Below are 22435 nucleotides of genomic sequence, written 5' to 3'. Positions count from 1 at the left end.
CTTCATTACAGATCATCGTTTACATCAACATTAGTAACGATGATGGGGGTATGTAGCAGACGACTACAGCTCCGGTGGACCATTGAATTAGTAGCAATGTAGCGTTCAGCAGACGATAACTCAAATGAGTCAGGCCTCTGGTTGAAAGAAACCATGGGGTTGCTGCTTCAGGCACCGCCAACGACAGTTTACATTTGGGCGATCAGTGAATGGCGGCAATTTTAAATTTTTTTTTCATAGTTGTTCATGCAGTGGTTAAAGAGTTCACCGGCTAAACTGAGAGACACATTGTGGTATAGGTTCGAATCGGGCGTAAACACACTTCGTCTCGCGCCGGGAGCGGGTTGTCTGAAGTAATGGTTGATCGCGTAACGTCTGTTCATAGCAAAAGGGTATTCACAGCTTTCGTAAGTAAAAAAAAAAAGGTCAAAATGGTGTAGTGGGACACAAACCAGTCTCAAAATAATGCCGATGGTCATCGAGAAGCGCAAATTTGCTTGCGTTCATGAAATCTATGCCATGAATTACTAAATCTTATCTAAAAATTTAAACTTATGCGCAAGAAGATATTAAAAAGATATTTTGAGTTCTGCTGTATATCCTTCACATATGGAAATCCTCTTAGATATGTGTGGACAGACACACTACTGGTGGATGTTAATTTAACATTTGTAAATGGGTTTATAAAGTGCTTTGAATTTTTTTCGTTTTGGAACCATGGGTAAACATACAAGGTTGAATTCTTATGTGCTGTTAGAGTTCGAAAGCAGACGTAATTAGCATAGTAAAAATTGTTAGATAATATTACCAAGTAATGTTTTGTAAATTTATTTTTAATTAATCAGTCATTGACTTTTAACTGGTTATTAATGCTGGCATGCACTCAAGGAAAAATGAGCTTTTTTCTTCCTTTCTTTGCTTTTATATAGCAAAAATGCATTATATTTTATAGTGCTATATTTAATTCATTAGGTCACACAGCAAAGCAATTGGCTCTTTTTATGCATACCATATTCTCAAATACCGTATCATTTTGATGCACCATCGTGAACTAACTGCTCCGTAAGCACTACCGGTAAGCAACATGAGATCACAGGGCTTCCTAAAAATCTGAGAGTAGCATATGCAAGTCATTCGAATGAGCGCAGGAGTTTCTGCAGTTTACAGCAAGTGAACTACTTTCTCAGGTATAAACGGCGTTCTTTTTATCGAAGAGAGAAAACGCCAGCGCTAACTTGTATTATCACTATTACTTTTTGTGTCCGCAGTCTTGATAAAAATAACAGATCAAAATGTGACAGTCAAAATTTTCCAAAAATGACACTTGTCAAAATCAATGGGTAACTTGCCTTTACCGTACAAAGGCGTCTCTATGTGAGAGCAACATAGAAGTATACGATTGGTGGATTGAACTGAATCCCCCAACAGGAGTTGCGTATATTCAATTATATAGGGATGTGACAGCTGAATGATTATACAGCCGTAAAACAGCTTGCCTTTTACAGGTCCTAGAGGTGCAGCATAGTATGGTTCTTCAAATGACACTAACCAGACATTTAATTTTTCGTCAGGAAAAGACTTGTCATCAGCAAAAGGAAAATGTATGTTTCGAACCTTGGAGCTTTTGTCAATTATGATAATAGATAAAAATGACATTTTAACTTCTTGCTTTTTGTTAATAGGTAATAACTAACTTTTTAGGGTTGTTTCAACAATAGTTTATTGATCCTAACTGATGGAAATGTTTTCTTACATCTTTATCGAATCTTTCAGATCATAGTTTAAAAATTTGTCCACGTGGTTACAACAGCCGGTAATCAATCTTAACCTGAATTCTGAATCTGCCAGTGTCATTCTAGTGAATCGTGCCTTTCCGCGTTCTGATGTCCTCACTTTGACCTTTTATGCTTACGTACGTGTATTATCAAACCGACTGACTTTGAATGAGCTTATGGATTGCATTTATTGACTTTTGACAGTGATATCATTTGATTGGCCAAAAATCGTTTTCTATGGTTTATTGTCAACGCTAACTTGTGTATTATAGGGGAACTTTCACCGTCCAGAGATAAGTAATTATCTCTTAGTTACAAAGCAAAACTCACATTTAGGACCACCCGAATTATCGATTTATCCTTGGTTTCTCCGTCCTTTGTGAATATTTACATGCTATAATTTACTGCTCAGCTCTGCTGTTACTTTACAACTGTTACAAAAATCACTTTGCTTAGCCAAAATGCAAAAATAGTCTCCTTTGTTTTTCAGTGGACTGTTTATCACAGTCTTATGTCGCGTGAATGTCCCGGTGATGCGGCGGTATGGGTAGCGTGTGTGCCTGCCTTATATAAGAGAATGTGGGCTTCAATCCGTCATTAGGACGCTTCGTTTTGTGGTGAGATCCAATGGTCTGATAGAATTAATTTGTAACTACACGTAGAGCTTGAAACATTGCGTTAATACGTCCGAGAATTACCAAATTAATTACAAATTACGCGTCATCGTATTAAGCGATAACTTGATAGCGTTTGTTCAACATTTAAATCACTGATAAACTAAGGACGTAAGACGAATCAAAGGATGCCGACCAAACTTTACGTTCCAACCAACCACGTCCATAGATGTATAATAACTATACGAATAACATAGTACGAAGTCGTAATTATGAGTTTCAGGTTTTTATTGCTGATTAAAAAAGGTCTCACATGAGAGACCTTATAGCTCTTATGTACAAATAAAAAGCGGGGTTTCTGTTATACATATTTATATATAAATCCCGTGCTTATGTACAAATGATATTCTCCTGGCGGCTTTTACGTAATGAATTCAACTGACAAGAAACTTCGTGTGCTTCAGTTTGAGCTTAGTACCGTTATGTATCTGCAAGTATTTGTTTGTCATAAAAGCGTGCTGGAAAAGCAAATTCATTGGCAAAGTCGCTCTTGACAGAGGCTTGAAGTATCGCTCTTAAAAGGCACTGTGAAGGCTGTGCCATACAAGAGAACAGGTGATAATTAACTGGACCAGCTTTTATAGTCAAATATGCAATTGTCTGATCCGCCGCAACGTCAAATGCAACTACCCCATTACGATACAATTTGGACTATGCTGGGAGTCATCTGGGGTTGACTCAAGTTGCGCCGATGACATATTGTGCGCAACCCATGGAGAGAAGTTTTTTGTTTGTATTCCGTATGTTTTTGCTTATACTTCTTTTTGATGTAAGTTTTACCTCGTCGATTTGTATCGAGCGACGAAATCATATACATTGATGCAAATTATAACTATTAATTAAATATAGACGCAGTCCACAAACTCACGTTTAACGATACGATGGACTTGCATTTGTCTCTGTTATTACAGCGAAAGAGATGCTTAGCAGCAAATGACTATTACTCTTCATCATCGTAACTCCACGATCTGCAGTGGTACAGATCATCATTTCGATAAGGCTTTATTGCAGGGAAACACTAATCACTTACAGGCGGCAAAGGCGGATTCAAAGCCTGCCTTAGAAAGTTGCTGCCACATCGGCCTCGCTAATACTTAAGAAAGTGGCGTGCGAGCTGATGATCAAAGTGCGTTGATTTTTAAACCTCATTTATTTTGCTTTTCTTTATGCTTTTGCTGTGTGTTGGAATCACTGAAAAACTTAACCTTGCTTAATAACTGAGAAACTTTTTGTAAGACAAGCGAACAGTTTGTGGATAAAGAAGTTTAAGATCAGAGAACGAAATTGTGTTAACTGCTTTAAAATAGTTCAATTGTACTCATTTTATGAAATTTCCAGTAACACTACAATGTATCTTTTCGATTTCCTTCTTTCCTTAACAAGCATTATTAAAAGTTCGGGGTGCAACTTATTTCTGGTAGAATGGAGAACTTCCGTTTTTAATATTTCTAACGCATGTTTTGCTCTACGGTCTAAATTGCAATGAGCACAGGTGTCAAAGCATTTGTTTAGAGTGTGTACAAATGTTTACTCTGGGCTAGGTATCATGTTTGGTTTATAACAATAACTTGTTCGAAGCGTATGCTTCTTTCATTTAGCTGTCACAGCCATATTACGTAAGGAAGCCTGCAATTCAAGTGAAGTTAGACGTTTCCTTGCACCACTCTTCAAGGAACGCGCTATAAGTACCTACCTAAAACTTTTTACGCTGCTCTGTACTTCTGGACCTGGATCGTCCCTGTAATCATAAGTGGTCGCGGCAGTGATATTATGGCCCAGTGCGTAAGCTGAAACCTAGCATTTACTGGTGCCCCCGACGCACAAACACCGTTTTTCGGGCATTGCAAACTACACGCAGTTAGTATCAAGACAAATTAGTTAAAAATAAAGTAGATACAAGCAGTTCATAAATGTACTTAGAGCATTATGCTGTAGGCATCAGGTTATCGTGATTAAAAAATCCGCCATTTCAAATATTTAGGTGTGGTGATTCACAATTCAAAATCGACACGAAGCTAATTGTAGAGCAAAATTGCGAGTTTACAAAGGCTGAACTGTTATCCTACACGGTTGATCCAGATTAAATTTCAAGACTTAATAATATGAATCTATTACCTTCGTTTTGCTGTCATTAACGGTAAGATAATAAGTTGGCAGAAACAAATCCCCGTTCTTTAAATAATAAAAACGCAGCATTTTATTCGAATTTCAGCTACAAATTTGTTTATGTATCCGGTTTATTGTGTATTAATCGTTCGGTCCTCCGATGTTGAAGAATTCATCTAGCCATTTTTTAAAACTTTTTCCATCGTTAAACATACTGCTCGAATTTAATTTACTAGTAATTGGAAAAAGTAATCTATCGGTCTTCAAAATACGGTAAAGGCAAGACAAGCTTCCACTGAAGCACTTGCAAGGCGCTTTTAACGAGTTTTGTCACGTGGGCTTCGCTGCTGTACTGGAGAAAGACAATTTGCTTTGTGTATGGGATTTGCTCTGTTGCACGGCCACGTTTACTCGTTGCAACTAAACCATATAGCACACCTTGTCGATCATAATGTTTTTTCAAGTATTTCTCTGTTAATAAGATGTCCAGCCAACGTTATTAGATACAGAACACGGTCGTTTTCTAACGAAAATCTGTTTCAATTAGCTGTTTAAAGATATCATCCTAAGCCAATGATTCTTTCCTCTGCTCCATATTGAAACAGAGACATCATTTTTCGTCAGCAGCGACAATTCTGTCTGGGAACCTGTATTTGTGACCGTGTAGTGCTTGACCAGGCAAAATGTTGAAGGAGAGTAAAATGCAATTATTCTTCCTGCGTTTTCTTTAGCTCACCGAGCTCTGGGACTCCTATTTCTTGGGTAAACCTCATCGAAGAAAAATTACTGTTGGTAATCACACAACCATAGTTGATCTTTTCAGTCAATTTGGAATTGTCTGCGGGCTATATTTTTTTAGAAATGCTTCCAGGCGATCTGCATGTACTTTAGAAGGTTGGCTGCAACGGGGTGAGCCTCTACGTCCAAGTTGTAAACCAAGACGAAATAAGGTAGACATTAAGAAGTAACTTTTTTTTGACAGCTCTTTGGACTTAGAATTGATTTAAAATTCGATCCAACACACAACGAAGCCGAAACGACCTTATACAGAAGGAAGAGCACAATCAAATGGTACATAGGAGTAAACAAGCAGTGGAAACGAAAAAGAATAGGGAACATTTAAATAAAGTGGATATTACTTTTTAACCAACTGGACAGACAGGTATATTTCGACGTATATATGGCTACAAAAGCAGTCTAAAGGCGGTGTTTATTTGTCAGGACCTGCCAAAAACTGCCGTTATGTATGATCTGGTTGCATGTGCGTTCTGCGCTCTTGGATGACTTCTTGAACATTCCACTAACCCTTCCTTTGTCAAGGTAATTCTATCGGTAATTTGAATTTTTGTACTTTTGACCGATTCATATTTCAACCTATGTTACTGAGTCATATTTAGTTAAATGACTCCTAAACGTTGCCCTTATCACTAATGTTCTTCCATTGCAGCATATATTATATGCTATATGTGTATAAATGTATAGATAAGAGCATATGTAACTTATGATATAATGTTAGAGTGTCTAGATATTTAAATAGATTTGTACTGAACCGCTAAGTTGTTAACATCTTTGAGATTATTCGGTCAAATATGGTGCTGTTTGTCCAATGTTTGGTTAAACAAGTACTTTCTTTTTCTAACCATACGTTCAGCGTTTTCAATAAATAGAAAGAGCACTGTTTTGCAAAACGATGATTATTTCTGTCAAAAATAGCGTTCCATAAAGTCAGCATACGTATTCCTCAGACATTATTCTTTGAAGAATAATTATAGGTTCTTTGCTTTTGTTGTAATTGTCCGAAACTTTTCTCTCCAGGACGAGAATCATCCCAAAATAGGTAGAAGTTCCAAGTGCCCCTCTAAAAGCATTTGAACTATTTTTGACTTATATATGTACGGGTCAATTGTTCTTGAGTGGACTAGAGAAAAGCACACTTCTGGACATTCTTGAACTTCCTTATTAACATGGGCTTACATTGCTACAGGTTGCCGTTTCTTGTTACCTCTTAGAAATACGGTCAGTACCTAATGTATGCATTGTAGACGACAAAGCAGACTTTTACCATCTAGAACAGCTATCATGGATCGGCACGCTGTCAACATCTTGAAAAGTGAAGTCTCCCCTTAGTTTTAAAAACATAAACGTGTTTAAAGCCATGTACCGTGGTACGTCGACAAAAATGGTAGCGCCTCTTCTGAAATTTTTACGAAATACTTAATTAACTTTAACTGCCGTTAATAGGCATATCCGATTTGCTGGGTCTGGTATGTCGTCTGAAATTATTTTGTCCTGATTGTCTCCTTAGTGCCATAACAATTAAAAAAGAGTAAGGATGCAGATGTTAATTATCAAAAACAGCTGGTCATTGAGAAAAACGTGGCCACAGTGAAACATAGGGCCAAAGTTCTAACAAGTAAATCGCACCATGAGCTGCTAGAGCCAAAAGCGCTTCGTTCATAAGATTCGGATGACACCTCTAGGTGGTACGATATTGATGATGTAAACGGTATCACGGTAGAGTTAGTATACATGGTCATCATTAATCATATGGTTCTTTTGCTGTGGGACAGAGGTTTGGGTTCATAATTGTACTACGTGAAGGTGTCCCTAAATCAAAAGGATTGGTGCCGTATTATTGATTATTCGACATTTTTGTGCTGTCCCACACAGAAACTTTGAGTTACGTATCGTATGTTGCGTCGGTTTGCTGGCACACACAACACTTTCAACAATATATTCTCTCCTCTATCCTATTAAGCACTATTCACGGAAAAGCCGTTCAAGCTGAGCTAGGGTAAGACCAGGGATTGTGTGCCACAGAACAACGTAGTAGAAGTCGAACGGAGAACTTGCGTTGTTGAGGGTGTGATTCGGACACTAATTGGCAATTTCAGTATCTATGATTAGGACTCGGGCTACACATGGCACCAGCTGCCCTCTGACTCCGTTGTCTTAAGACTGCCGTAGCCTTATGCGATCGACTCAATTTGCCTTAAAACTGCGACACGTGATCCTTTTTGTTTAATGTAAAGACCTCCGTCAATAAATACAAATGGATATGCTTTGCTAATCGAATGAGTTCATGGAAAACTCTGACTATCCAAGCCTGGCCTGTCATGCTCCTCAAGATGGGGATCAAGAATGGGAATGCATTACATAGCATAGGACGTGAGTTCCCTTACCGTAAGGTGGAACGCATGCGAGTTGGTACATTCGTATTTGCTTCCTACTTTAAGCGTATTAATTTTGAGATTATAATCAGTGATAGTCATATCAGTCTTTTTAAGAAGTTTTACCGTCAATCCAAAAAAGTTTTCTTTATTTATCATCTAAGTACAGTGTTTCGAGTGTACGTTATTGAAGAACAATAATGAGAAGAATTTTTCTGACTAAAGGCTGAAGCATTATACTTATGTTTCTAATATTTTTGTTTGTGCCTTAGCTCTGTGTTCCATTATGTGCATTTCGAATGCCTTGCCCAGATGCGCATCTCGGGGGACTGTTCGCATTCTGCGCCCGCCGGTCGTTACTTCCTAAACCATTCGTTACACAAGTCGCTTAAACAGCTTGCACAAAAAGGTCGACCTGAAGATCTCATGCGAAAATGAATTATATCAATTATCGACAATGTTTTTTCCCTAAAAGAGACAAGTACCGGTAATATATTTAAATCCATAAAACCAGATTGTACTTAACGCTGCAATAGGCAGCCATAGAAAAATTGATGGAAAAGGGTAAACTGAAATACAGCTGTCCAGATGCCTATTGTTCCTAATCATGTCTAGGGGAATTCTTAAATATTTTAGGATACTGTTGTAGCAGCGCTGATAAAAAAATAAAAACGTAGGTTCGAAACTGATAAGAATATTGCGCTTTCATTATAGCCTAAGGATGCAAATATATGTGTATCTTTTGCATTTACTTATATATGAACCTAACTGCAGTCAGTTAATTAGACTACTCGTCTGTAATGAAAAATTCACAAACGAAACAAAAGTAGTGGTCCCTACCTTGAATTAATTCGTGGATTACTTGTAAGGGACAAATGGTAAATTGCATCCACATTGGGTTTTATGTCATAAATGAAGCCTTGAAAGAGTATTTGCTCGAACTTATGTGAACTAGTTTCATCTGTATGTGGGCAAGATAGCGTAATTGTTGCAGCTTCCCAAATCTTTTAGGAAACCCGTTCGCCAACCTGGCGTAAGAAAGTAATTACTGACGGTCTTACTTTTATTAATACAACAACTTGCACATGTGCTGATGCTTAGTTAAAAAAAATAATGTTTTTTAGAAGTTCAGATTGATCCAATTATTTGTAATTAGTACTTACCTACTTATCGAGTCTCCTTATTCAATCGCCCAGTGGAGTTCACATCATAACGTGCACCTATGGGTGTATAATATCATGTATAATATGTATAGCATATAGTATTAAACGTGTCTCAATTAAACGTGTGCATATTCTGAGCGTATTTGCTAGTAAGTTCCAACCAGCCACTGGCGACAAACGAATTGCTAAATTTTTTATTATATCAAATCTTAATTTCTAGCCTACATAATATCTATTCATAATGTTACAAGCTTGAGTTTTCTTAACCGTTTCAACGATAGTTAAATATATCGCAACCAAACAAAGCTGGTTTATATAAAGGAAACAGCGAAATAGAATGCTATGTATTTGAAGACTCTCAGCCATCGTCTTGTGCGCACAGTAGAGTGAAGGTAGGCCTTTAGGACTGTTACCAACAATAGTTCTAGTGATATGCTCGATGATTTGCAAGGTCTTCAGCAAAGAAGTTACTAGGACGATTTCATGTGTCTACATTACTTTCATGTTTCTTCAGCCACGAATCACTGTTTGACAAGTTCGATTGTAATTCTAGTTGTTTCTATGAGGTGTTGTTTTTATACGGATTACAAAATATCTTCCATTGTAGCTATCAGCTAGCTAACCTCGATGTCGTTTATGTGCGCATTTACCGTAGAAACACTTTTAAGCGCAGAGTTAAATCATAAACGCACCTCTGGTTAGAAAAGTTTGAGTGAGGCGTGCCGTTATGAGCGACATTTATTAAAGGTAGGCCGAAAAATGGTGAAAGAATAATATGGTTTCTTTGAAATAACATTCTAGATACAACATTTTATAGAGCGCATAGAAACATAATAGGGCGCCATGTAAATTCACAGCTCAATTGTTAAACATAAATTTATTCTTAAGCGCGTAATGTCCTTCCTACGTAAATATCTATGTTGCTGTGCGATTTGTGAATGCGATTTCATGCAGCCTGCTGGGTGTACCGGCCCCATTAGGCGTTGAAAGTACTTTTAACGCCTGAAATATGTGCTTGAGATCTGTGTGCTATCAACTGGAAAATTTAAGGAATTATCAGACTTGATAATGAGGCATATAACATTCAACCACGAATTTAATTCTGAAGCAATAATCACCTAGTACTCAGGCATGGAGAAGTCAAATATAGTTACATCGCTGTGAGTTTTCATCTAGATCTATATATAGGTCACCAGGAAGCAAAGCGTTACTGCCAGATACACGCCTTTCATATTGAATTGTAGTAGGGCAAAAATGTCAGAGATGAATATCTTAATTGCCAATTATCTCTAGCTAAAATAAGTCATGATATGGGGTAGCGTGTATGACTCTTGTTTTTTTTTAAACACAGAAATGCAGAAAAAAACTTTTTAGAAACGGGTGTTTTATGAATAACCTGATAAGATATTTATGATAAGATTACTGACAACCGGCGTTAGTCAAGAATAGTCTTATCGATAATCTGTGGCAATGTTAAATAAAACGATTTTATGTAAATTAATAGCTATGATTACTACAGCAGGCGATACCATTTTCGAAATAACTCCCACAGGCAGGGTAGTGATGAACTGAACTCTTCTAGAATAATGTAACGTTTTCAGATTCAATATTTAAAATGCAACAGCTCAAAATATTCAGTTGTATCATTGGAAACAGCTGGAAATTGTATTATTTGGCTTAATTCCTTCCCTCCGTAATAATAGTAATAGCTTAGTGGGTAACGTATTTGGCCGGTAATATTAGAGATACGTTGTGATTTGGGTTCGTACCCCGCCATAGACAAACTTCGTTTCATGCTAAGAGCCGGCCGTTTGATAGGATGGCGAGACCAGACATAAAGATCGAAACACAGAGGAAAGTCGTAGCAATTTGTTGGTGAACAGAAACCTACTTGGTGAATAGTTACATGTCAATGGGGAATCCTGATTTAGATAGTTATTATACCATATGCTAAAATTGTCGTTCTTATGTACTGCTTGACGATGTTATATTATTTCTTGACGGCAAAAACCACCAGCCCAATAAACGCAAATCATATTGGAGAGACATTAAATACTTTACTTATATTCACAGTCCACCCGAACGCGCAATTAGTGCAAACGTTTACTCACAACTAGTGTCATTTAGGAACTGAGTAATACAAATTAGTTTTCGGGGTTCGACACTACTCGATGCAAATGAAGGTAATTAAGACACAGCATGTGTATTTATTACTTTTCTACATGACTTTTCTAGGCAGCTATCAGTAATAGTAAAATTACTGCATTATGGTTCTATAATTCCATTCAACGAGGATATCAGGGAGTATCAAAATACAAATGCATGTAATACCTTTAAGATTAATTAATACGTTTATTAAATATCAATTTCCTTCAAATAGATGGCACAGAGTAAAAAGCGGCACGATGGAAACAGTTTTTCCATTAAGTTTCGTAAAAACTATAAGCAAATTACATGAAACGTTACTCTTTAGGAGCACCGATATCTCAGGAGTTACTAGCTTTCACAGAAGTCTTGATTGAAGTTTTACAAAGACAAATATTGGTCTGTTTTTAAAGATGGACGGAAAAGTTGGATAGGGCTCACATTGGGTACTATTCATTTGTCTCTCTTGCTGATATAAAGGATTTTCACGTTGCTTGAGGCTGTCTATTAAAAATAATTCAAATGGTCCACTATGTCGAATAGGAATGGTTTGAATATCTTATGTGACTTCTTGTGAATCGATTGTCCATTTGTACGTGAACAAATAAAATACCATGGTACTCAAATGTTACGGCGAATGAATCCATAGAACAGTCAGCAGTTTTCGCTAAGCAAGAAAATACTTTCTTTATTTCATGATGTTTCATTAGGCTGTTATAAGCGGACCTGACGGGCTTTGAAATTTAATTACCTTGAATTAGTTGGGCTGCAGAAGTGATTTTTAATTATGTGTATACTTTCCTTTTCTACACAGTTGTCCCAGTGGTCGGGCAGCTTTTGGATAACTATGCACTAACCATTCGTGTCCCCATACATAATTTCTCTAACTATGGCATCTCGAGTTAGATAGTGAGATATGGTTATTCACCAGCTGCTTTTATTGAGACATAGAAAGCCCCGTGATCATGCGGACTTAGAACGAGAGGGTAAGCGCCATTTTGTTGCTTAGTCCTTTCCCTGTTGGCGGTAGACATTGCGCCAGACGAACTTTTTGATCGTTAAAATTCGGAAATTACACGTAAAATACATCATACGCATAAATTGGCCCAAAGTACATCGGGATCCATTTTGCTCTTAGACTTTAGGCCCTGCTTTTATGTAAAGTCTCCTTGCAGGTTTTCAACACTCTAATCTCCATTCTTCGAACGTTTGTATTATCATGATTGGGGTGTCTTTGTATAATATCTTTACAAATCTTTAAATTTCCGCAGCGCTGTAGTCTTCAAAGAATAAAAACTTAACCCCTGAGCCTTAGTTTTAAGTATAAAAGATGTTTTCCTTTTGTAAACTGAACCGGTTTTCTACTCACAAGTTCCTAGAAGAATGAAATATTTACCAGCCGAATTTCGTTTGTTACCACGTAGTGCAGACGTTATAAAATTCGAGTATACCGGATTCGTTTGTAACAATCTAATACATTTTTAACACAAATAGATATCCATGCGCCACGCCAGTTAACGTTGACCCAATCAGAGTTTTACTTTAGTTTATTTTGCTTCCTCAGGTTGTATGGTCTCAGGTATACATGTACAGTATGCTCTTCAGGAATGCTTAATAAGTTTAGCAATCAAATTAATGGTTAGCTTTCGTTAACAATTTTGTTTGAATTCGGGTTTTTTTTTTAATATTTATTAAAACCAACATTTAAATTGCAAAGTTCTGTATATTTGTATGACTTCTATGAGTCAATAAGTAGATATCTGGAGCAAAGCATACGATATTATAGATGTATATACAGTAGGTGATAGTGCTAAACATTTTTGAAACATTAAAACTAAAACTGGGATTCACCTATTTAAAGAAACTGTCCTTGACAGATTGAGACTCCAAGCTGCCACTCAAGCCTACTAGCGTTCTTCTTTCAAATTGCTACGCGAAGCCGTTGTGATTGATCTTTTTCACGCAATATATCAACAAATTATGTCTTTGCAATACAAAAAAATAAAGGACCTTTGTCTGTAACAGTCATCAGATAAAATTGTCAAGTTCATTGATGAGCACGCTGAGCAACCCACCGGCTGCCCCTCAACGCTGTAAAAGACAATTTGTGAATCGTTTAAAATTGGCGCATACGGCATGTTTAAAGGTGTACGCTGCTGTTACCACGCTCAGAGACAACATGTTAGGTTTGCAAAAATAAAAGCAACTCTGGCCTAGACTTTTCATATGTGATACCCTCTAGCGGCACTTCAGCCTCGTTCTAGACTAAAGTGTTTCCGATTCCAACCAATTTATTAATGCCACTAACGTCTACCATCGCCCGCGTTTGTCTCTACAATTTAGTCGATAATGAAACTTTGGCAGAAACAATGAGTAGAGCTCGGGTTATCAACAGAACATTGGAATGGGTACTACTGTACTGAACAGTAGCTTTAAGCGTTAAAGCTAGAGAATGCACATTTCACGATATGGCAGACAAAAACGGTATCACTGTCGAATTGAAAGGCCAGTGTGCGGATCAGCGACACCGTCTTGCATTTGCGTGACTAAAATGCATAGAACAACTGGATAGAAGTCGTTAACTATTTCCTACATCACTGCCCTGTACCCAGAGATTACATCTTAAGACCTGCGTCCTTCGTATCGTCGGCGCTCAACGAGCTCAGGCTGTTTCGTCTCGTCTTCTTTGAAACGCTGTATAAAACCAGACCTTTAGAGATGCGAAGTTTTCGAACCCCAAATGAACGTTACAACAATTCGGAATATCATTAGCTGCAAGTACTTGCCTACAACCGAACTGTAAGCTTGAAGGAAACTTTGCAGCTCTCAGCGGCCTGGGCAAGAATGACGTCCTATTGTATAAGCTCGAAAATAATTTAGATCCAGCTGCTACATCTGTACACGCTTAAATTCTCTAATTTAGTACGCGGCCGTACTTTCATAAGATATCGACGTAGAAAAAAAACCAAATGACAGCCGAAGATAAAAGCACGGAGCGTGCTAGGAATGGCAGACTTTACTCTTCGTGTCACGGAAGTCTATTAACGTAAGGATCAAGAGCACTAGGAACTGGAATTAACTCGATAAGAAGTACACATTTTTTTTCAATTTTGTTTACATAAAATTCATAACAAAGTAATTCATTACAAAAAGCAATAGCTCATTTCGTGTGCTTTGCGCGATTTATATGTGCGTTCGTGTAAAGACTGAATTTTCATTGTGTTTGCTTCCCGCGAATAAATGTACATACAGAGTGAAAATAATAGTAATAATAATAATAATAAGCAGATTTAGGCATGGGTTAATTGTTACATGACATACGTCAGATTTCCAGAGCATGTAATTTTTTGTATGTGCCCTTCATCTATCTTTGCATAGAGACTATTTTACAAAAACGAATCTCCACGATCGATTTGATCTCATTCACAACAAGTACAATAGTACACGAAAAAATTAATGTAATGAAGTGAATCATCTATCTACAGAATAATTATGTACATAATATTTTGCGCAGAGCACAAAGAATGGAGGGATATTATACAAAAAGTGTTTGCTTCGGTCACCAGTTATCACGTATTTTTTAATTTACATATATAGCGAACAACTTTTTAATTGGTTAGGCTTTTCAAACTTACGTTTCACTAGTATTAAAAGTCATAATATAACTACTAAATACTGCTGTCATTTTGGGCAGTTCTTAAAAGAGAAAAGGATGTGCATAGTAATTCCGATAGCTGCCTAGACTATCAGAGCATATCGTTTATTCGTCAGCTGGTGGTTGTCTCGTTAATTTTCTATATATTGTTGAAGAACTTAGTCCTCTGTTCGCTCTGACGTTTCGAAGGGTCTTCCCACATCTTTTTTGAGCATTAATACTTTAAAATGTTTTTTGTGAGAACATCAGGAGCTTGAATATATAGGATGTTTGCAAACAGTGGACAACAATTGCCGTCGAAAAGCAAGCAACAATTAATATTAAGCAAAAGTACATGAAAACCTCATATAACAACGTCATATAGACTTTCAGGCAGAATATGGTATTATATCAAAAAAGCGATCTCACCAAAAACACCATCTACAACCGGTTCAATTATTTTTTACTTTCGAGCAATTTTTGACGAAATTGCTGTTAGCACTCGTACTTTGAAGCAAATGTAACGAATGAAGAGCGCTAAGTTACTATCATTTTCGTTGTAGGGTTGAGGCAAAATAATATTTTATTTTCTTTTTTGATGATACGGTGTTAGAAGTTAACGGCCTGAAACGAGAGCAATAATTGTCTTTTGAAAACAGGATTAGGCATAAAAACATGAAAAGAGATCAAAATATTTTGCGACTTTACTCATTACTGCGCTAGTTTAATTTTTTGAGTCTTTTTGTACAATATAGAAAAAATAATACACAGCACTTTTGGAATTATGAGACATTCTTCATGTATCAATTTAGCTTGAGGCTCTCAACACAGCCAAACTGACGAATAATAGTTTCCATTAAGTAAAACTCTAAAACTTCTATAGCCTAATGTGATTACCATAGTGGGCAGAGCTCACATAATTCATGATTGAAACGAAAACCACATCTTTGCAGTAAAATAGCATAAACATTAGATATTATACATCTAAAATAATATATCGTATTATCCAATTAGAAAGATATATTTTTATGAAATATTATATGAAAGTAAGGTCCCCCTTACCAACACTTTGTTAGAACTAACTTCTATATGTTGCTACACTCTGGTAAAAACGGTATTTCATTTATCAATGTAGCAAAAAAGTTGCAATTTCTAATGCAAACCCTAATCTAGGTTACAAATAAGAGATTTAAGAAAGCAACAGACTGTTGCTTCAATTGCACCTTTTTTGTTACATCGATGAATGAAATACCTAGTTTTTACCAGAGTGTAGTAACATGTAGAAGGTAGGTGGAAAATAGATCACATACACGAACAACCTTTTTAACACGCTGATGGGGTAGAATCACAGTGGCTTAAAGTTGAAATAAACCGAACAACTCTGCTTTGAGCCTACACCACGTCAAAATCGTGAAGCTAAAAATAGATATTCAGCCCATTCTTCTCAAATTAAGACTTGATTAATTTTATCACCGGAACGCCTCTACAAGTTATTAAAATATATCTTGGTTGTTAAAATATATCCGAGACGGACACTATATAAATCATCAGAGCGCTCATTAAAGATAAGAGTGCACCTACTAACATGTTTATCGTATTTTTATTGTCCATCTTTACGCATATAGCGTAACGTACTAGTCAATACTCTATGGTTGAAATACTAAAAAAAAATATATTAACGTTATGTCTTTAAGAAATCGCATTCAAGAATATTACAATAAACATATGTCGACGATAAATATGATGGGTTAATACTACACTCTGTGTTCGGAAAATTACAATTAGAAGATAACGATATCCTTGGTGGCGAAACGAGTTTTATAGGCTATATAATTTCTCTGGCTTACAATAAATATACGCTAAATAAAAGCAGTTTTTTGGTCTAACCGCGATTCTAAACATTCAAAAGCCAAGACATGATTAATTGCCATATCCATGCTCATATAGCAACTTCTCTACCCTTCGGCACTGAGGACAAAGCTAAAGACATCTAATTATCCAAGTGTGTAAACACACGTATTGTAATGCACGTGAATGTATGTTATCTAATCAATGAAATAGATATAGTCTTAGCTAACAGTACAGTGCTTGAAAGTGCAAGCTTCTACCACGAGCGAAAAAACCGAACACATAAAAGTTCTTGTCGGATAGAACAGTACTTCTCCTTTATTATGTCATGTTTTATATCTTCAACTGCAATGAATCTGAACATGGAGGACTAGTTTAAATTTATTTGGTCCAAGTTCTCGTTTGACTCGCGCTGGTTTTCCCTGTTAAAAACTGACTCACTTATTGAGAAGCTCTTGAATATGCTTCGCGATCAAATCAATGGCCACTAAAAACCAAACAAGACAATTTACATGGTACCGCAAATGAACTTCTTGGTAATGCAGGAGAAATTAGGGAAGAGTCATAGCTTTTATTCTGTCCGCTACAATAACGTATGCTTGCTGTTATTTCATGGAAGAGAGTGCATTGCGCTTGTGTATTTTTTCGATACACTACAATTTCATAAGGGGATATCAAACTCATGATGAAAATTCTATTCTTTTTGTAAATTTCAAATAATATACCGCTTTATAACTTATGTATGAATTGTTGTTTTTTCACATTTTTCCAGTAAAGGTATTCAGCAGTGACCATTCTAAATAACCTACCTTCGTTATCAGCTCCCCTGGGAATAATCACATCTGCGTATTTTTTTGTCTGCAAATAAAGATAGCAAATTGTGTAAGCATTTTGAAGGGCTCAAAAGCACTTGAATTTAACCTTATTGAAAAATGATACCGACTTCACATTAATGCAATAAATCCATAGACAGTGACTTTTTTAATTGAAAATGCTTTACGAAAGACTTTGAGGTAAATATAAATAGTATTGTTTTTAAAAAACGAAAAATCACGTACATTAAGTAGATTGTGCAGAGATTACAGTAAAATAGGAATCTTAGAGACCATTGCTTAAATCATTGCAAGAATAGCTAAAATTAAAAAAAGCATATTCTTTATCCATTTAAAAGTTTTATCCATGACCCTTGCGAGCATCATAGAGTAACAACATGGCAAAAACTAATGTTATGTTTATTAAATGTTATTATTTATTATTATTATTATTATTAAATTATCGGCTTCATTATACACTTGAGAAAACGTTATTATTGAATAGATACTGGGCAAAAAGATAGACGAAGCTATATAATTTAGGTAAACCTTAAATGACTAAACAACATGTGCAGGCTTTCAAGTTTGCTTTGACCAACGTGAAAAAGCGACACCTCCGTATATATAGTATAACTTTGGCAGAGGAAAATCTACCATGGGGCTTTCTGTACATACGGGAAGACAGAACTCTTCAAAGGCTGGTTTAACATATGTCGTATATTGATGTAACACCGTCTCGAGGTCTCGCTTCCATTCGTGGGTGTCGCGAAGTACACGACGAGATAACCGAGTATCAGGATCAGTGTCAACGAACAGCTTCATATCGAACATTTCTCGAACCTAGAATAATTTAAGTCTATATCATCATCTTCGTCATTACATTATTCAATTTTGTAAGTTAATTTTTGAAATTATATACGGAATACGAAGAATTCACATTATAAAAGCATATTCTTACAGTTTGCATTACCTGAGGAAAATAAAAGATAAGGATTCCTTCAACAAGGTATACATCGGCTGGGTGAATTGTGTGAACTTCACCCTTTTTCCGGCAGTTGTTCTGATAATCGTAAATGGGTATCTAAAATTCCAAAGACAGATCAAAATAAAGGATGCTTATAGAAATTTTATATATGCGTTTGCTTTTTGTTACTTATCACAAACAGCAGAGCACGGTGTCATGAGCAAAATCGCGTTAACCTTCTTATACTAATTATTAATATCAATCATATTACTATTCTTATTAGCTACCATAGGGGCTTAAATATAAATTTAGGAAATTTGGACGATGTACCTTAACTGCTCGTTCAGCTTTAATGTCACGTAGTGTTTGAAGAAGAAGCTCCTCATCGATCGCATCTGAAAATAGTCAAGTAAATGATTAAGCGAAAAGCAAAATGTAGTTGTCCAGCAATAAAACTCCTTACAGAGACCAGTTACTAACACAGAATTTATTTAAGAAGCACAAATACGACTTGATTTTTAGCAACAATTCTAAGATGTACTCAAAAGGGGCCCGTTTCATCAGGCTATGAATAAAGATAAAAAAAACAATTGTAAACGATTCATTCGGATCCGCGGTTGTGATTGCTACTATATCGATCAATTAAATTTCAAAATTTTGTTATATCAGTCAATAGATCATATCGTAACCACCGAGCCCTTCCAAGGCATGGCATTTTGTATCGAATTGATTGATCCGAGGGCATAGTTGACTGATGTTCTAGAATTTACTGCTATAATAAATGTCCCTAGCATATATGACAGCTATACAGACTAGGATGGTCGAAGTTGTAGTTTCTTGGCACGACACTCCTATCGACTTCCCTGTAAAACGAGTCAAGGCTGATAACAACAACTTGTCTCTTTTTTGCGTCCACAGTGTTTTGACCGAGTTTTTCGACGATGCGCTTACATACTGTTGTCTGCAATGACCAACGCTTTCAGGTTAGATTGCAACAAAATACCATATGCTATAAAATCATGTCCATCGAATTCTTATCTTCGTATAACAAGCCTATGCTAAAACTAGATGCTAAATACGTAATCTGAAAGCATGGAAAAGACGCAAGGCGGCTCTTATAGTCATTATATCAATTTAAAACAAGTGCAATATTCATCTAAATGAAAAAACTTATGTGTCCTGTGTTTGGGTTCTACACCTACTTGCGCTGTAACTAGCACTTCACACCAACAGTGAATCATGGTCCTAAGTTTCTGAGCACAAATTTAATATCGGACGAGAGAGAAAGGAGGGAGAAAAGAAAATAAAAGCTCACAGACGGTTGAGGGGATTCAAGGCGCACTAATTGTCATGGTAAGGTGTCACAACTAAATTTCTACAAAATAATTTCTGTCATACGTTTATCGTCACGTACGCGACACCAAAGTACGGGGTGAATATTCACGCATGCATTACACACCGAGTGACCCACAGTGGTACTTGTATTTAACTGAATACGCGCATTAGCTTATACAATATGGATGTCACCACGATCGCGTCGCGCAGCTAATTGAGACAAAAACTGATAAAATAAACAAACCTTTCCTGACGCTGTGCCGCCAGCGACTCCGATCAAAAATGGTTTTTTATAATGCAACGCGGGCTGGCGAAATGCAATGAAACTGTGGCCGTTACTGAACGACGGTATCTCCGCGTCGTTACTGGACCCCATGCCGAGGATGTCACTTCTACGCACAACACACGAACGACAATAAATATCTATCTGCACGTTGTCACAGCTAAAGCAGTACAAAAGCGGTAATTAGAAGACACTCAAAAAATATGATATAATCGATACTTTTCTTTTTAACAGTATTCGAACACTACAAAACTAGCTAAGCGGGTGATCTCGCTCGTACTCGATTAAAGCGAAATCAGCTGGCGGGTAATGCCAACCATGATCTATGCCGGACCCTCTTCCTCCTTTGAACCGTTTTATGCTGAATACATAAAAGGTAAAAGCATTCGGCGATGACGTTGAGCTGAACGTATGACGCTCCTGTAATTACAATTACTGCACGTGTGTGTACAATTCTAATAAGTAATACTATGTTGCGTTTTGTAGATTCTTTGCCTTGCAATATATTTAAATTCACGCGAGCAAAGGGGGGTTTTACTTGTCGGGGAACAGCTGCTTTCTGTTGCACCATCTTTGCCTCAACTTAAATTACTATAATAGAAGCAATTATTAGAATAATAGGTATATTTTCGATATAATGATCATCAAAACAAAAGCAGATAAGTTCTGTTTCTTGTGTAGAAAAGCCACAAAAAACGTCTCATATTATTTCACGGCATTTGTATTCAAAATCTAGCATTTGAAGGGGAAGTACAGTTTCATTTTCAGGAACTGACTAGGCTTAAAAACCGTTGTATTGCCGGTGTTGTAGTAATGTCACAACATGAATGCCAGTTCGATCGTTTACTATGCCGTCATACATATTTTGGATTTCAATTTACTTTACTGATAAAATTACAAATAGCTTTATTATTTAGATTAAAAATCATTCCACATAATATGTCGAAATTAGTGAATTGAATATAAATCCAAATTACAGAAATTAAAGTCGTAATTTCTTATATATAAATCAAGGACATAATAAACATGCAAAATAGCTTGTTTCATTAAAGAAACACATCTACAATAATGCTTACATATCACTGCATGATTTGAGACGTCTCATGCTCTAAACAATATATCTTAGAATTTCTAATGCCTTTATTTGTGCTCCCTGCCAAAATTTAAAAATATGGATTGAATGATAATTAAAAATATATTATGTTGATCATTTTTACTTTTAATGAGTAAAAACATTACGTGTTAAAAAAATTAAACGAATTTTAAACGCAATTTTGCGATGTTTTTTTTCTAGCGCGTCTTAGATATGATTTGAACGCCACCCGCGGGCTTTGCCTCGCACCCTTTTGCTATTAAACACCTGTTGGTTTACCTATGTAGAAATAAAAGACTAATTATATTTATAATGAAGGTAACATCGAACAGCGGTGCAATGTGATTTGCAAGCGTTAAAAATCAGACAGAAGTTGTCGGCCTCGAAAGAAATTAACACATTCCTTAAAGAATAACAATGTTTGTCTCCTAGAAACAAAACCATTTGCGCAATCAGCTCCATTTTTCGCACAGCTCTTTCCGGGGTGGAACTCGAACAACCTACAGTCGTGAGCTCTAAGGAATCGCTATAGGTTAAACAAATCTCCGAACCTAGGCTTTTAGTTACATAATAATATAAATAGATACTCTGCTATTAAGATACTAGTATTACCTTGATATCTTGAAAACATGATTTATTGAGTCAACGGTTGTTTAAAAATATGTTAACCTCTGGGTGAAAAGTAGGTTGGAGAGATGAACCTCATGAACTCGTTACTTGACTAATGATACGTTCACCAACACGAAATGAAGCGGCTTTCAAGTCTAATTGCTTATATGTTTTACGAAAAATAGCTATATATTGCCATTTATAAAGAGGCGTTATTCATATTCCATTTGACGTTAGCAGATCACCACTGGGCTATTTTGACGTACATTTTAGTTCAAACATGAGCATTAAATATAATAATATAATCTATTTCTGAACCAGCAGTCTAAAAAGAGTTTAACTGATCCGTACATTTTATGAAACTACATACCAGTTATCGATAGAGTCCAACAAAATTCGCTTCGAGGTCAACACAACCATCTAATCAGTAAACTACGTTGCCTCGATTACCTTAGTTCAATCACATATACAGAATATTTAAATAACGATATTTCCTCCCGACAGCACTTTATACACACGGTTAAGTTATAGCAGTACACGGTGCACTATGAGGATCTACAACAATTCGGCCATCAACATCGAGACCACAAGTCGAAAAACAGCATCACCATCGTTCACCAACACTGAGACACCAACACCTTTTATTCTTTGCTTGGCTCACTCACACCTTTTTGTTCAGCTGCAAGTTGAATGGACACAGCATATTTTCTGATTATTTGACGTTTTCACTCGCATTTTGCTCGTTACATCCACCGCTTAAAACGTGCCATATTAGTAGCTCACTAATAGCTTTCTACAAGTAAACATCATAACACTGTATATAT

At 36.4% G+C, this 22435-nt stretch overlaps 1 protein-coding gene and 1 long non-coding RNA gene across 7 annotated transcripts in view; one reads left to right on the top strand and one right to left on the bottom strand.

Annotated features, from left to right (window-relative positions):
- Positions 1 to 102: 102 nt before the first annotated feature.
- On the top strand, positions 103 to 8420 carry LOC111267079 (uncharacterized). Of its 5 annotated transcripts, none has more exons than XR_015313651.1 (5): positions 103 to 407; positions 1774 to 1912; positions 2266 to 2392; positions 5777 to 5875; positions 7998 to 8420. It is a non-coding gene; the product is annotated as an uncharacterized LOC111267079 (long non-coding RNA). The 5 variants fall into 5 exon arrangements; XR_015313654.1 differs by lacking the exon at positions 5777 to 5875 and adding an exon at positions 3361 to 3575; XR_015313655.1 differs by lacking the exons at positions 5777 to 5875; positions 7998 to 8420 and adding exons at positions 3361 to 3575; positions 4048 to 5762.
- An 8384-nt stretch (positions 8421 to 16804) lies between these two features.
- Uck (Uridine-cytidine kinase) overlaps positions 16805 to 22435 on the bottom strand; it is a 6599-nt gene continuing 968 nt past the window's right edge. The window contains exons 2-9 of one of the 2 annotated variants that reach the window (XM_022845077.2): positions 21982 to 22290; positions 19871 to 20069; positions 19105 to 19252; positions 18622 to 18686; positions 18298 to 18408; positions 18003 to 18167; positions 17325 to 17373; positions 16805 to 17002 (exon numbers count right to left, since the gene is read on the bottom strand). In XM_022845077.2, coding sequence (XP_022700812.1) covers positions 16953 to 17002; positions 17325 to 17373; positions 18003 to 18167; positions 18298 to 18408; positions 18622 to 18686; positions 19105 to 19252; positions 19871 to 20069; positions 21982 to 22031 — 837 coding nt within the window. In that variant the 5' untranslated portion in view covers positions 22032 to 22290 and the 3' untranslated portion in view covers positions 16805 to 16952. Of the gene's footprint in view, positions 17003 to 17324; positions 17374 to 18002; positions 18168 to 18297; positions 18409 to 18621; positions 18687 to 19104; positions 19253 to 19870; positions 20070 to 21981; positions 22291 to 22435 lie in introns of those variants that run through there. The other variant, XM_022845078.2, reaches the window with a different exon arrangement.

Source organism: Varroa jacobsoni, unplaced genomic scaffold (genome assembly GCF_002532875.2).
Source record: "Varroa jacobsoni isolate VJ856 unplaced genomic scaffold, vjacob_1.0 scaffold_1145, whole genome shotgun sequence".
Taxonomy (NCBI): Eukaryota; Metazoa; Arthropoda; class Arachnida; order Mesostigmata; family Varroidae; genus Varroa; species Varroa jacobsoni.
Note: the sequence above shows the minus strand (reverse complement) of the source record. Positions and strands in the feature narration are given on the sequence as shown.